General features: G+C 27.8%; 1 protein-coding gene and 1 long non-coding RNA gene across 3 annotated transcripts in view; both read right to left on the bottom strand.

The window, feature by feature from the left end:
• Nucleotides 1–3400: 3400 nt before the first annotated feature.
• Nucleotides 3401–4862, bottom strand: LOC119609545. Its single transcript, XR_005231936.1, has 3 exons — nt 4744–4862; nt 4517–4679; nt 3401–4458 (listed from the first exon to the last, which is right to left on the bottom strand). It is a non-coding gene; the product is annotated as an uncharacterized LOC119609545 (long non-coding RNA).
• A 1167-nt stretch (nt 4863–6029) lies between these two features.
• Nucleotides 6030–14075, bottom strand: part of LOC119609552 (probable G-protein coupled receptor Mth-like 14) — an 81889-nt gene continuing 73843 nt past the window's right edge. The window contains exons 4-6 of one of the 2 annotated variants that reach the window (XM_037964389.1): nt 8527–8690; nt 6471–6660; nt 6030–6406 (exon numbers count right to left, since the gene is read on the bottom strand). In XM_037964389.1, the coding sequence (XP_037820317.1) occupies nt 6166–6406; nt 6471–6660; nt 8527–8690 (595 nt within the window). In that variant the 3' untranslated portion in view covers nt 6030–6165. The remainder of the gene's footprint in view (nt 6407–6470; nt 6661–8526; nt 8691–14075) is intronic. The other variant, XM_037964397.1, reaches the window with a different exon arrangement.

Below are 14075 nucleotides of genomic sequence, written 5' to 3'. Positions count from 1 at the left end.
AAAATATAAATCATACGCAATTACATTTTACTTTTTCATTAGACTTTACGTACGTAAAGTGTGATAGTGTGGAAGCTCCTTTAGGCTGATAAACATAGATGATATAGATTGCCAACTCAAGCATTACCACGAATAAAAGAGCTTTCTCTCTTTACACTTACATGTTCTGTGTGAATTCAATACAAAGCTACAACCACAAATATTCAATATTTAAACTCCAAAATTATAATACAGACACACATTATTTATTTTTTAAATTATTTTAAAATATTTTCTTTATCAAAATCTTTTTAATTTTCACAAACCAAAAAATTTTTTGACATTTAATTTTTTGTTTTTCCAATTTCAAATTAAAGGTGCAGAGTAGCATTTTTTAGTAGTTAACAAATTTATGAAAATCGAAAAAAATAAAGAATTTTTCATTTTAACAAATATAGAATACATGAAAAATATATATCATGCTTTTATAAATGCAATCTACAATTTAAAATGTAATAATATAAGAGAATTAATGCAATAAAAACATTGTACTATTATTTCGAATGATTTGAACAGGGGTTTCATGAAACATGTCGAATAAAGTTGACCACTTATACAAATGGTAAACATAATCGTTTAAATGAAAAACCTTAATAATTATTTGTTCAAAAAATTACATTTTATATTTTAAATTCATTTCGCACCGTCCTTTCAGAAAACACATGGAACAAACTTGACCACATTTACAAATGCAAAACTTAATCGTTTAAAAGAAAACACTTAATTTTATTTAAAACTTTATAGGAAATGATAAAAATAAAGAAGGTAGTACCAATCAAATTTTTTTATTAAATAAGGTTTTTTGAAGTTTCCTTTTCTCTTAATCATTATATGTAGCGTTTCCACAATCATAAAAAACATTTTGGTTTCTAAGAAATTTTTGATGACAAATGTGTAATTTATTATTTTGTATAAATAAAAAATAATGCATTCAGATCTGACCAGAAATATATAAAAAATGTTAGGTTCATATAAAACTTCTTTATGTGAAATTTGGTATGTCCATTTTTAATACCAAGCAAACTGCATCAATAAAAAATATTTATGCAAAATTTCAGCTCCTTACCTCTTCTCATTCGGACTCTATCGTGCTTTCAACAGACAGACGGACTATAGTCAAGACTATAGTATATTCTATATTCTGGGCCGTAGTCTAGTCTATAATCTGAACTATAGTATAGTCTATAATCTGGACTATAGACTAGTCAATATTCTGAACTATAGAGTATTCAATAGCGTGGTCTATAGTGTATTCTATAGTCTGGACTATAGTCTAGTCTAAAATGGACTATAGACCATTCTATCATTGGACTGACTATTGGTCAAATTGTTTTAACCAGCACTACAAAGTTCAGTACAACCGTCACACGTTTCCTTACAGCCAACCGCAATGTCAGAATTGTTGTGTAGGATTTTCAAACTCTTGGCATTCATGTTCATGCGGTATGTAGTTTGAGCTGGACACGAAATGATCATAAAATACGTTTTAGCCTTCACAGACAACAACGTGGGAATTTGGGATGATTTGAGTAATGTAGAAACCTTAAGAAATCCGTATATTGAAATTTGTGCTAAAATCTTTTAATTAATTTCAAAAATTAGCTTCTAGTTAATTTAAATACGCCATGAGTCTTACCTATTTTATTTAAATGAAAATATTCTGTTTATTGTTTAATATTTTTCAATTAAACTTAAAAATTATTTTTATTATTACCCTGCAGGAAATGAAGCGATAATTGTCTTAATGCCACTAGTACTAATACTAGAACAACAGACACTAGTACAAATTGGGTTAGAGTTTATATGGAAAAATACTAGTACTAGAAGTAGTTGAATGGCGCCACTTGTAGATTGATTTTTGTTTGACATGTGTTGGAAAAAATAATTTTTTTAAATTATTAAAATATAATTTTGAAACATTTTGCATAAAAAACGATATTTTCATACATATCCCTTCAAATGTGAGGATAAATAGTGCATGCAAATTTAGGTCCGGTTGCAGGCAAATCCCTATGTAAGTACGTCTATTAAATTTAAAAACTGCAGTAAGTTTAATATTTGTTTTATCGTACGGCAAATGTTTTTATAACGAAATGGAGATATATACCTGAAGGGAATTTTTGGACATAATGAAATCAATGATGGTGATACGGATAGAACCAGAATTTCTTCAAACTTTCATATTGAATTGTTAGGTATATGTATTTACAACATTTGTTATTGCATCTATAGAAATAAAACCTTATAAAAAACAAGTTGTGTAGTAATTTTCACTTGGAATTGTGCAGGAGGCTTTCAAAAGAGCAAAACCACCAATTATGGCGACTTTTTATGAATATTAGAACTAGTATCAAACTGGTTCTAAAGAACCCAATTGGGTCGAAGTGTACTAGTATAAGTCTAGAACTAATGGTACTAGTAATTTTTCAAACACACTCAATGTTAATTTGAGCATTATGATGGTATAGGAAAGTTTACAGTTGGGAACTAGTACTGGTGATTTTGGTACTAGTTAAATACTAGTTTGGTACTAGTTCCATTTCCTGCAGGGTAGGTTTCCCTATTAAACAATTTGTTTATTTACTACAAATATATCGCGTTGATAGAAACCAGAGTACCAAATATTCTTTCATTTATCACTCATGTTCATGTAAATGAAAAACAATATTTTGTTGTTGCTTTATTCATTCTTGTATGTATTGTTTTGTTTTTTTATTTTCATACACAAAATTGAGAAAAGAATACAGAAATATTTTCGTAAACTTTACTCAAATGAATTAGCATATTTTATTTTGCACTCTAGCATTCGAAAATTTAAAACAAAGAATATTTTTCATTTAAAATTTACACGAATTTTCATTGTTGATATAAGGTACAAATTATGTTTGCAATTTCTGAAACAAAGCGACGGCAATCTACTTTGTTGCTGTCAAGCAACTAAATGGAATATGTATGTATATGTATTTTTTTTTTTTTTGGCACTTCCCAGCAAAAATTTATCAAAATTTTGTAATATGTATTAGTTATTTCCTAGGTTACAATGTAATTAGTGTTACTTATTAATCTCATTATTTCAAATATAATAATAATTAGTTCCTAGTAATGATATAAATATGTATTTATATATATCATTACCTGCAAGAATTATGTAATTATTTGGCTGTAATGAAATTAATAACCAAAACATCAAATTTTTATGCTGAGTGTTTTCTTTTGCGTTTCAATATTATAAAAAATTCAAAATGTACAGTTGAACGATAAAACTGACCAAAGATTTTCATTCCATCAGGATCCTAAATGCCAAATTTTATTTTTCTAGGTTCAATATTTCAGAAAATTTAGAAAGGAACAGTTAAAGACGAAAAATACCAGAATGACCCCTTTTATAGATTTTCATTCAATCAGTATGCTTTGTGTTTCTATGTTTATAATATAATAAATTCAGGAAGTTCCAGTTGAAGAACAAAAAGTTCACTCTTATTGATTTTCATTAGATCAGAATCCTATATGTCTGATTGTTGAAAACGAAAAAGTACCAAATGTACAATGATAAGTATCATAGTTTTTTTTTGTTTAGTCTAGGAAATATGATTGGATTTTAGATTATTATTCAAACATATTGTATTCTTATCAAACTGTTTTTATGGTCTAATTGCAATTAAAAGAAAATTAAAAAAAATACTTAGCAAGCGCAAGAATTCTAAAATATGTTTGCCAAGCCTATTTGGCTTTTTAAGCTACCGTAATCAATAATATGTATACATAAATCAAACTTTTGTTTATATTTAAAAATAAGTTTATTTTAAAAATTACTTTACTTTTAGGACAAGCTTTAAGTATTATATAATTTATTAACTGTTTCAGTTTTTGTTTAGTTTTAGCACAAACCAAGAAAATTCAAAAAAAATTGATTTTTTCTACACATTTTTAAAATATTTTTTTTAGATATAACTTGAAATTTTTAAAATTCGAACATTACACTATATTGTTATCAGATGTCTACATCCATATACATATTTCAAATTTCAGATATTTGAGCTACAGGAAGTATTTAAAAAAATTCAATTAAAATTTGCAACAAAATACTAACATAACTCCGAATTTTTACTATTTAATTTCGATTTTTCGAACATAACATTGCAATGCCATCAGGTGTCTTTATGTGTGCCAAATTTCAACCAAATCGGGCCAATTCCTTGCATAACTTACAAGGAAGATTTACTACAGCTATTGAAGTCAGTCAATAACATCATTACGAAGGCTACATATTGTCCCTGAGCAAATCGGAGCCGAAGATATTATGGGCAAATTGGCATTTGAAGACAAAAAGTCGGTAAAGATACGTAGGTCAACCGATGTGTGGGCCCTTTTAAAACTTGTAAACCACAACTTAATCCCTGTGGCCAGTTGCCATTGTTTCTAAGAAAAAATATTATTTTAGTTAAAAGTAAAATAAATAATTGTTGAATATATGTACTTAGCGTGGAGGATTGGCTTGTTTTATATAATTTGCAGCCTTTTAAATCAATTGGATATTTGCTATTAAACATTATATTTATTATAAATATTTATTGTATTAAGTTAAATAGCAAAGTAAATGTTTTTATTTTTGTGTGAAAGCAGCTGATAAAAAAGTGATGCTAAAACAAATAATAAAATAAAATCGCTGTAATTAGAGCACAATAAAATATAAGAATAATATACATTTCTTCAGAAGAAACATCGATGTAAAAAGCAAAAATAACATATGTGATCTACACATATATTTTTTCTATGTATATCATCATAAAAATACATTTATTATATTAAGATCACTATCAAGGTATATTTATTTTATATAAAATAAATATACCTTGATCACTATTATTATATTTTTGAAGTTTTCGTAAGATTAAGCGAAGTTGCGCGGCTTAAATAGTACGAAAAGTAAACAACACTAATTTGATATGAATACTTATAAGGTACATTTGTGGTAAATAAATCCGTTTACTGTCAATTTTTTTTATACGGAGTTTGTCAGTAAACTGATACCGCCCTACATCTGATTATTTCTATAAACACAACAATTGTTGAGTTTTTTATTTATTGTGAAAAAAAACCTATTTTATTTTTTTATTTTCAAACAACTCACACATGTTTACAAATATTAACGAGTGTGATGAGAAGACTTGACATATTTCAGTATTTGGTATTTTTTATTTTTCACTATTCACTAAATATGAAAGATTTATTAGACATATGTACATATAATTATTTATAATTATATTTGTATTTTCTTTTGTTCCAGCAAGTAATCGCCTAAATTGTATCGATTAAACGATCGACGTTTAATAATTTGAATACCTAATAGATACATTTAACAATGCATACACAAACAACAGCAACTATATCTATCAATACCTTCATACCTTCATACATACATACATACATACATAAATACATACATACATACATACATACATACATGCATACATACATACATACATACATACATACATACATACATACATACATACATACATACATACATACATACATACATACATACATACATACATACATACATACATACATACATACATACATACATACATACATACATACATACATACATACATACATACATACATACATACATACATACATACATACATACATACATACATATACATACATACATACATACATACATACATACATACATACATACATACATACATACATACATACATACATACATACATACATACATACATACATACATACATACATACATACATACATACATACATACATACATACATACATACATACATACATACATACATACATACATACATACATACATACATACATACATACATACATACATACATACATACATACATACATACATACATACATACAAACATACATACATACATACATACATACATTCCTTCATTTATAATACTAATAATATGAGTAACACAAATAAGTACAAACATATATTTTTTTTTTCAGTGCGAAGCACACATATTTTCATTTACGTTCTCTTTTATATTTTACACTACAACATATGCGTTTTAAACATTCTCTTTCTGGCCACCGTTGATATAAATTAACGAATATACGAAAAATACGCATCTAAATTGAATTTAATTCTATTTTTTCAATAGTATGCGACCCCCTGTCGTTCCACCATCTGAAAATTATTGTACGTCTCCTTCGTATAACTAGGAAAATAAGCAACACGAATACTCCTTGAAGGCCATTTATCATATCCATTAATATAAGGTAAATCTGTGGCCCTGGCGAGTAGAATGTAACTATTTCCAACAGCCATGTGGATATAAGTATTATTCCTAGCAAACTAATACATTTTGCGCTGAAAAAGAAAAAAGAAACAAATTAATTTTTATTTCTAATTACAATTATTTTATTTATTTAACTCTTTTTTAACTTCTTCAAAAATGTTTTCATCGTATGATGGACTGTTGATTTCCTCGTCGTTTGAATTTACAATAACTCCTTGCGATTTTAATTTTTGAAATCCAAAGAAAGCAGATGTCATTACTATGAAGCTAAATAGAAGCAAGGTAGATACTGGTGGTATGAAATATCGCTGTGATTCCCGGATTGCTAAAAATTGCAAAAAAAACAATATTAATGTTACAAAATTAATTTTTTTAGTGTGTTTGTGATGAAAATGCGTCTAAAATGCTGTTTAAACCCCCTTCACACGAGCACACAAGTAATATGATCTGTCAAATTTTTGTGTAGAAGAGAACGGATAGGATCATCTAAACGCAATATTTCATTACATATTACATTGAGAGAAAATACGGATGGAAAATTTGACAGTATGGCTCTCTTCATTTTTTGAAATGATTCAAAAAACGACATGCTTTTTTTTTTTTATTAGTTCTGGGATGTATTTTTATGTAAATACATACAAAAAAAGTGAAACAGCTGTTTCCATCTTACTTTGTTATTGTTTTATACCAATCGTAAACACGAAAAATATAAATCATACGACTTTTATTCTCGTTTTTGTCATCCGGATGGAATTTCATTTTACTTTTTCATTAGACTTGTAGTAGTTCTCATTAAAATGTTAAAGTAAAGATACATATGTATTTTAACTCGCGAACTGTGGAGTATATATATAAGTTGGATTGTTATGTTTTTTTAAATGATGATATGCAGATAAAAATATAAATAAATACTATATGCAAATTGTTACTAATTATAATCAGTAACAATAAAATCAAATTTTTATAAAATTACAAGGTCCGACCAATAAATTTTGATAGAAGAGACGAAAACAAAATACATGTGTATCGGCGTTTTGAAAGTTTACATCTGAATTTAATTTGAGCAAGGGTTAAAGTTTACCTACTCTGGCACATTCTTATTGTTAATCGGCATAAGAAACCATGAGACCCTTCCCTTTTATGTATTTGTGGAATATGTTAACCCTCTAACTCATACCTTGAGGGTATGGACCTTTTTTGTCCTTCTTAAAAAAAGAGCAAAAACACTATTAAAACCGGTATTTAAAATGTTTCGCAGAAATATTCTCCGTGAAATTCTACTATAAGTCGCTGAATACACCAATATGGAAAATTCAACCAGAAAGTTGAAATAAGGCACAACAAAAGAGAGTTCAGGGTTAATTTTGCATTTATTAAGAATTTTACCATGATATGTTAAATATCTCCACCTTAATTTTACATGTGAAAAGGACAAGGTAGACATTTTACATATCAATGATTGGAAATTAAGTCTACTTTTCAGAAATTTATAAATTTTTCAGCAATTCGGAAATTCATGAAATACTTTTTTAAAAAATGTGGCAAAAAGAGTTTTTTGTTGAATATAAAATTTATTTTTATGAATATTTTTTATCGAAAATTCACAGTTATAATAAACAGTTATAATAAAATCCCCTCTGTACCAAAATTTTCGAATTTTTTTTTCCCGAAATAATATTTAGTTAGCTTTTCAAAAAGTATAAAAATATAAATTTTCTTAGAAATTTTTTAGATGAAAAGAAAAAAGTACTTTCCCACAAAAAAATAGCAAAAAAATCGCTTTTTTTGATTTTTTAAATTGAAATGCATATATCTTTGGACTCAGTCATGATTTTAAAACCATTCTTTCACTGTTTAATGTATAAATTTGTATTTAAGTGAATAAAGGAAAATCGGAAAATTTTGAAATGCGAATATCTCCAAAGCTCTCTTCTGTTGTGTCTTATTTCTGACTTTCTTATTGAATTTTCCATATTGGTGTATTCAGGAACTTAGGGTAGAATTTCACGAATTTCAGAGTTTGGAAACTTCAACATATAAGATATAAACTTTCAAAACGATACACGTGTCTTTTGTTTTTGTCTCCTCTATCAAAATTTATAGGCCGGACCTTGTAATTTTTTTGTGTTGTACTGTGTTATTTAATACAAGAATATATTTTATATGAATGGGTTAATATATACATACGTACATTCTGTATAACCCTGTATAAAGTACGAGGGCATTCCTGGAAGACCCTTTTGAATGGTTAAAATAACCAGAATAACAGCTCCAATCAATGACATCATACAATAAAAACCAAAGTATAGACTTGTTGTGAATTTTGATTTCTTCTTATTTAATGGAATATGAATCCTGGAAATAAGTAAAATTTTAATATACATTTTTTGTCAGAGATTGTAATTTAACCCTTTCCGTGGTTTTGTCGAATATATTCGACATTACAATAGACTCTGTTTTTAAGCATTTTTTGGGTATAATATTTAACTTTAGTTTTAATTTTTTTCTTTTAGATGATAATGAAGACTTTATTATATTTATAATTGAGATTTTGAAAGATCTTCCGTATTTTAAAAGTATTTAAAAATCAGATTTTAAGAAATTGTCACTTATGACTACTTTTTAAAAAGTGCTTTTTAAAAACGTTTAAAAAACAGCTTAATTTAATGGCCAAAAAAATTGTATTTTAGGAGATCGGACTATGCAGATTTAAATTGTATTGTATTGAAAGAAGTTTAAGAAGACATTTTACAAAAAAAATTCATAAAAAATATTGGTGGTACTTTTTGGAGACTGTCGAATATATTCGATATTTAACTTTGACCTTCTATAACTTACTAGGGAAAACTCAAATTCGAAAAATATTATTTTTCCCGGATTCAGCATACTCAAATTATCTTAAATATAAGTTTTCAAGTTTTTTTCTATACGGTTTTCTAAACGGTTAATTTTATTGCAATTTTCAATATATTTTTTTTAATATATGTAACAAATTTAAGAGTTAACCTTATGGATGAAAATAATAGTACTAGGTAAATTCTCTAAAAAAAAATTTCAAATTGCAATAAAAATTTTATTTATGAATATTTTTTGATGAAATTTTACAGTTAGGTAGACTTTTTTACTCAAAATCCAAAATTAAATAAAAATTTCGAATTTTCTTATTAGAAATCCCGGAATTCCCAAAAAAGTTTTAAAAATCCCAAAAATGGGATTTTTCGTTTTTTGCCTATTATATCCATACCAGGGGCGGGGTTATCGAAACCCGTTACAAAATGGTTAAGAACATATTGGGTCATATAAAACAGGTCACTATAATTTGATATCGACTATGCGATTTGAGAATTTTTGCATCATCAAAAAATATTCATAAATAAAATTTTATTGCAATTTTCAATATATTTTTTTTAATATACAGTGGTGGCCATGAGGTTAGCACATTTGGTATCTGTTAAATATAAAATCAAATATTTCCTATAGTTCTTAACTTTTTTAACAAAATATTTTTTATGCGTAACACATGTCCTTCGAGGATCACGACACATTACATTTTGTTCCACTACTTTGTTGCATGTAGATTTTTTTCTTTCCAAAGTACATCTACCCCCAAAAAAATCTGGACATAAGTTTAGCACAAAATTAAAAAATCATTAAAAAATTAAAAATAAAACAAAACAACCGGTTATATTTATCTTATTGCACTTAAGATTTTATATTTTGTGGAATAGTTGCAGATTTTGATAATATCATTCCTCCTCCTGGACATAATCTTCACCAGAACCCTCTAGAAATTTCAGCCCATAAATTGGCAAAATTGTTGGTGATTTCTGCTTTTATTTGTTGGTCCATATTATGTTATATGTTCTCTATTGAATTGGAATCGAGAAAATATACTGGGCACTGCAAACATGACAATCCCGGTCGCTTCCAAGCAGCTCATCTCAGCACTTTTAGCATATTTACGGTCGATGTCGACCAAAAAACGCCATCTTTGTCCTCCGATTTTTTTAATAAAGTATTTAAGATCCTATTTTGATAGTCATACGGATCCACTTCTGCATCCAACATCAATATAGGACCAACAGCATGCCAAGAAAATGCAATGAATACCATGAAATTTCCCCCCATTGTGATATATGATTTCTCTGGAACACTTTAGCTTTATCTGCATGATTGGAGGATACTAGTTGAAGATTAATAGGATCAAATTTGATGGAAAAATGTAATTATGCTGTACTCCAAACATGCAGCAACAACCAAAGTGTACATTTAAAACCATAAAACACAATGGGTGAAATATGACGAATTCGGAGGCGTTTTCCGGGCGTAGTGGAGGTTCTATACGCAAGGTGGATGCACAAATGGATCAGTATGACTATCAAAATAGACTCTTAAATATTTTAGTAAAAAATTAGTGGACAAAAGTTCAGTTAAATGGCGTTTTTTGGTCGACAATGACCCAAAATATGTTAAAAGTACAGAGAGGAGCTTCTTGGAAGCGAGCGAGATTGACATGTTTGCAGCCCCCAGAATAATTTCTAGATCCCAATCCAATAGGGAACATATTAAACGAAATGGTGCAACAAATAAAACACAAATTCCTAAGAATTTTGCCTATTTATGGGCTGAAAGTTAAAATTTATGTCATGAAATTTCTAGTGGGTTCTGGTGAAGATTATGTCCAGGAGAAGAAATGATATTATCAAAATATGCAACTATTCTACAAAATATAAAATTTTAAGTGAAATTACATAAAATTGTCCAGTTTCTTTGCTTTATTTTTAATTTTTCAATGATTTTTTATTTTGTGCTAAACTTATGTCCAGATTTTTTTTGGGGTAGATGTACTTTGGAAAGAAAGAAATCTATCTGCAACAAAGTAGTGGAACAAAATGTAATGTGTCGTGATCCTCGAAGGACATGTGTTACGCATAAAAAAGAATTTGTTAAAAAAGTTAAGAACTATAGGAAATATTTGATTTTATATTTAACAGATACCAAATGTGCTAACCTCATGGCCACCACTGTATGTAACAAATTTAAGAGTTAACCTTATGGATGAAAATAATAGTACTAGGTAAATTCTCTAAAAAAAATTTCAAATTGCAATAAAAATTTTATTTATGAATATTTTTTGATGAAATTTTACAGTTAGGTAGACTTTTTTACTCAAAATCCAAAATTAAATAAAAATTTCGAATTTTCTTATTAGAAATCCCGGAATTCCCAAAAAAGTTTTAAAAAATCCCAAAAATGGGATTTTTCGTTTTTTGCCTATTATATCCATACCAGGGGCGGGGTTATCGAAACCCGTTACAAAATGGTTAAGAACATATTGGGTCATATAAAACAGGTCACTATAATTTGATATCGACTATGCGATTTGAGAATTTTTGCTCAAAATTGAATTTTCCATAAAAAATAGGGTTTTTTTTTTGGATGGACCTGGTCCCCTCGGTGTCAAAAATTTTTAAGTTTTGTTTCATTTATCGTATTTTATGTAAAGTCAGCTTTCCAAAAAGTATAAATTCTATATACATCTTCTTAGAAACTTTTTAGATAACTTAAAAAGAAAAAGATACTTTTTTCCCAAAAAAATGACAAAAAATCGCCTTTTTTAATTTTGGACTCAGTCATGATTTTTACATAATTCTTTCACTGCTTGATATATAAACTTGTTGTTAAGCGAATAAAAAAAATGGCGAAAATCGGGAATATTTGGACCCGCTATTATCAAAAAACTAAAGTAAGGACGGTAAAAATTTTAAAATTTTAATTTTCAAATGCGAATGTCTCCTAAACTATAAGAGATAATTTACTGCTACGACGACATTTTTTATAGTGCTCGATGAGGAGATTCTATATAATTTTTTTTAAATCGGAACTCAAATGAATGAATTGAGGACCCCCCGCCGGGCCCCTGGTTGGTCTATACGGTCCAAATTCAAAACCTAAACTCTACACCAATTATGAATATTAAATTTGATTTATTTTTCATAATAATTCATTGTTCCGATACATTTATGCAATTTATAGATGGAAAATTAATATTCTGAAAGAGGCTTTATATGGGGGCTTGGGGCAAATATGGAAAAAGTTTTGTGAATATATTTATATAATATTTATTTGTTCTGAATTTCATCGCGATATTTGTGTTTATAAATTAATTTTGGACATTCAAGTAATTTTCTGAAGGGGACTTTGTATGGGAGCTAGGGTCAAATGAGGCCCGATCATTATGAAATTTGGCAAGGTCATCAAGGCTTATATAAAACTTAGTTGTGCCGCTTTTTATCGATATACAGGTATATTTAACATAATTATGAGCTCAGAAGCCCTTTTCGGGGGGTTCTGTTGTATGGGGTGGAATAATGGACCGATATTAACCATTTTCAATAGGCATCGTCCTTGGATCAAAACAAACGTGTAAAGCCTCTTTTAAAAAATTAGTTTTTCGTCAATAAATTGCTTAAATAAATCGGAATCAAGATAATATTTAAGATAAACGCTTTATTATGAAAAATAAATCGTATTTAATATTCATAACTGGTGCACAGTGGTATAGGAAAAAAAAGAGGGAAATAATTCAGTAACTTCTAAACGGTTAATCCGATTTTAATGAAATTTGGTATGCAAAGATAATTTACTGCTACGACATTTTTTATAGTGCTCGATGAGGAGATTCTATATACGAAATTTTTTTTAAATCGGAACTCAAATGAAGAAATAGGATCGTTTTAAAAATTTAACATACATATATTAAAAAAATATATTGAAAATTGCAATAAAATTTTATTTATGAATATTTTTTGATGAAATTTTACAGTTAGGTAGACTTTTTTACTCAAAACGACATTTTTTATAGTGCTCGATGAGGAGATTCTATATACGAAAATTTTTTTAAATCGGAACTCAAATGAAGAAATAGGATCGTTTTAAAAATTTAACATAGCCGAGGTGTCCTAATTTGAGGACCCCCCGCCGGGCCCCTGGTTGGCCTATAAGGTCCAAATTCAAAACCTAAACTCGACAACACCTCCTCTTTGTGCATACCAAATTTCATTAAAATCGGATTAACCGTTTAGAAGTTACCGAATTATTTCCCTCTATTTTTTTCCTATACCACTGTGTGGTGTAGGGTATAAACTCTGCTTTTTATAACAATTTAAATTATAAAAAAAGCAAATATTTTTAAAAACATATTTAATTTCCCATTAATTAAATAGTTAATTGAACTCTCGTATTAAAGTAAATACATAATACAACAAGTTCAAGTCGACATAAAAACCGAACTATATTTTAATCATTGTTATCTTCAAAAATGAATTGAACAATTTAAATAAAATTTTGGACTTGAATAGGGTATTATCTGTATTCCAAGGCAGGAAAATTGATGTAGAATATTGAATAATATTGTCCATATTATTGTAAACTGAAAATTATGCTCAAATTTCCAAAAATGTAAATAGATATGCCAGCAAATTTTTCTTGTGTGATAAATTCAAAACCTGTTTTTACTAGTGGTACAATTAATGGTGAAATTTATGGAGAAGAATGCTTTGAAAATCGATTGTTACCATTTGTATGGTTTGACACTACAAACTCACTATTTTGGCCAAACCTAGTAGTTCTCAGTATATAAGAAACATTTAATTTAATTTAAATTTACAAAAAAAAAATCCACTTTGCACAAAAACAATCCCAAATTGAACAGAATAAAGTCCAATAAAAAAATACTGG

Source organism: Lucilia sericata, unplaced genomic scaffold, assembly GCF_015586225.1.
Source record: "Lucilia sericata isolate MDLA Ls3-8-SP2 unplaced genomic scaffold, ASM1558622v1 Contig000024F_arrow, whole genome shotgun sequence".
Lineage (NCBI taxonomy): Eukaryota > Metazoa > Arthropoda > Insecta > Diptera > Calliphoridae > Lucilia > Lucilia sericata.
This window is presented reverse-complemented; position numbering and strand designations above follow the sequence as displayed.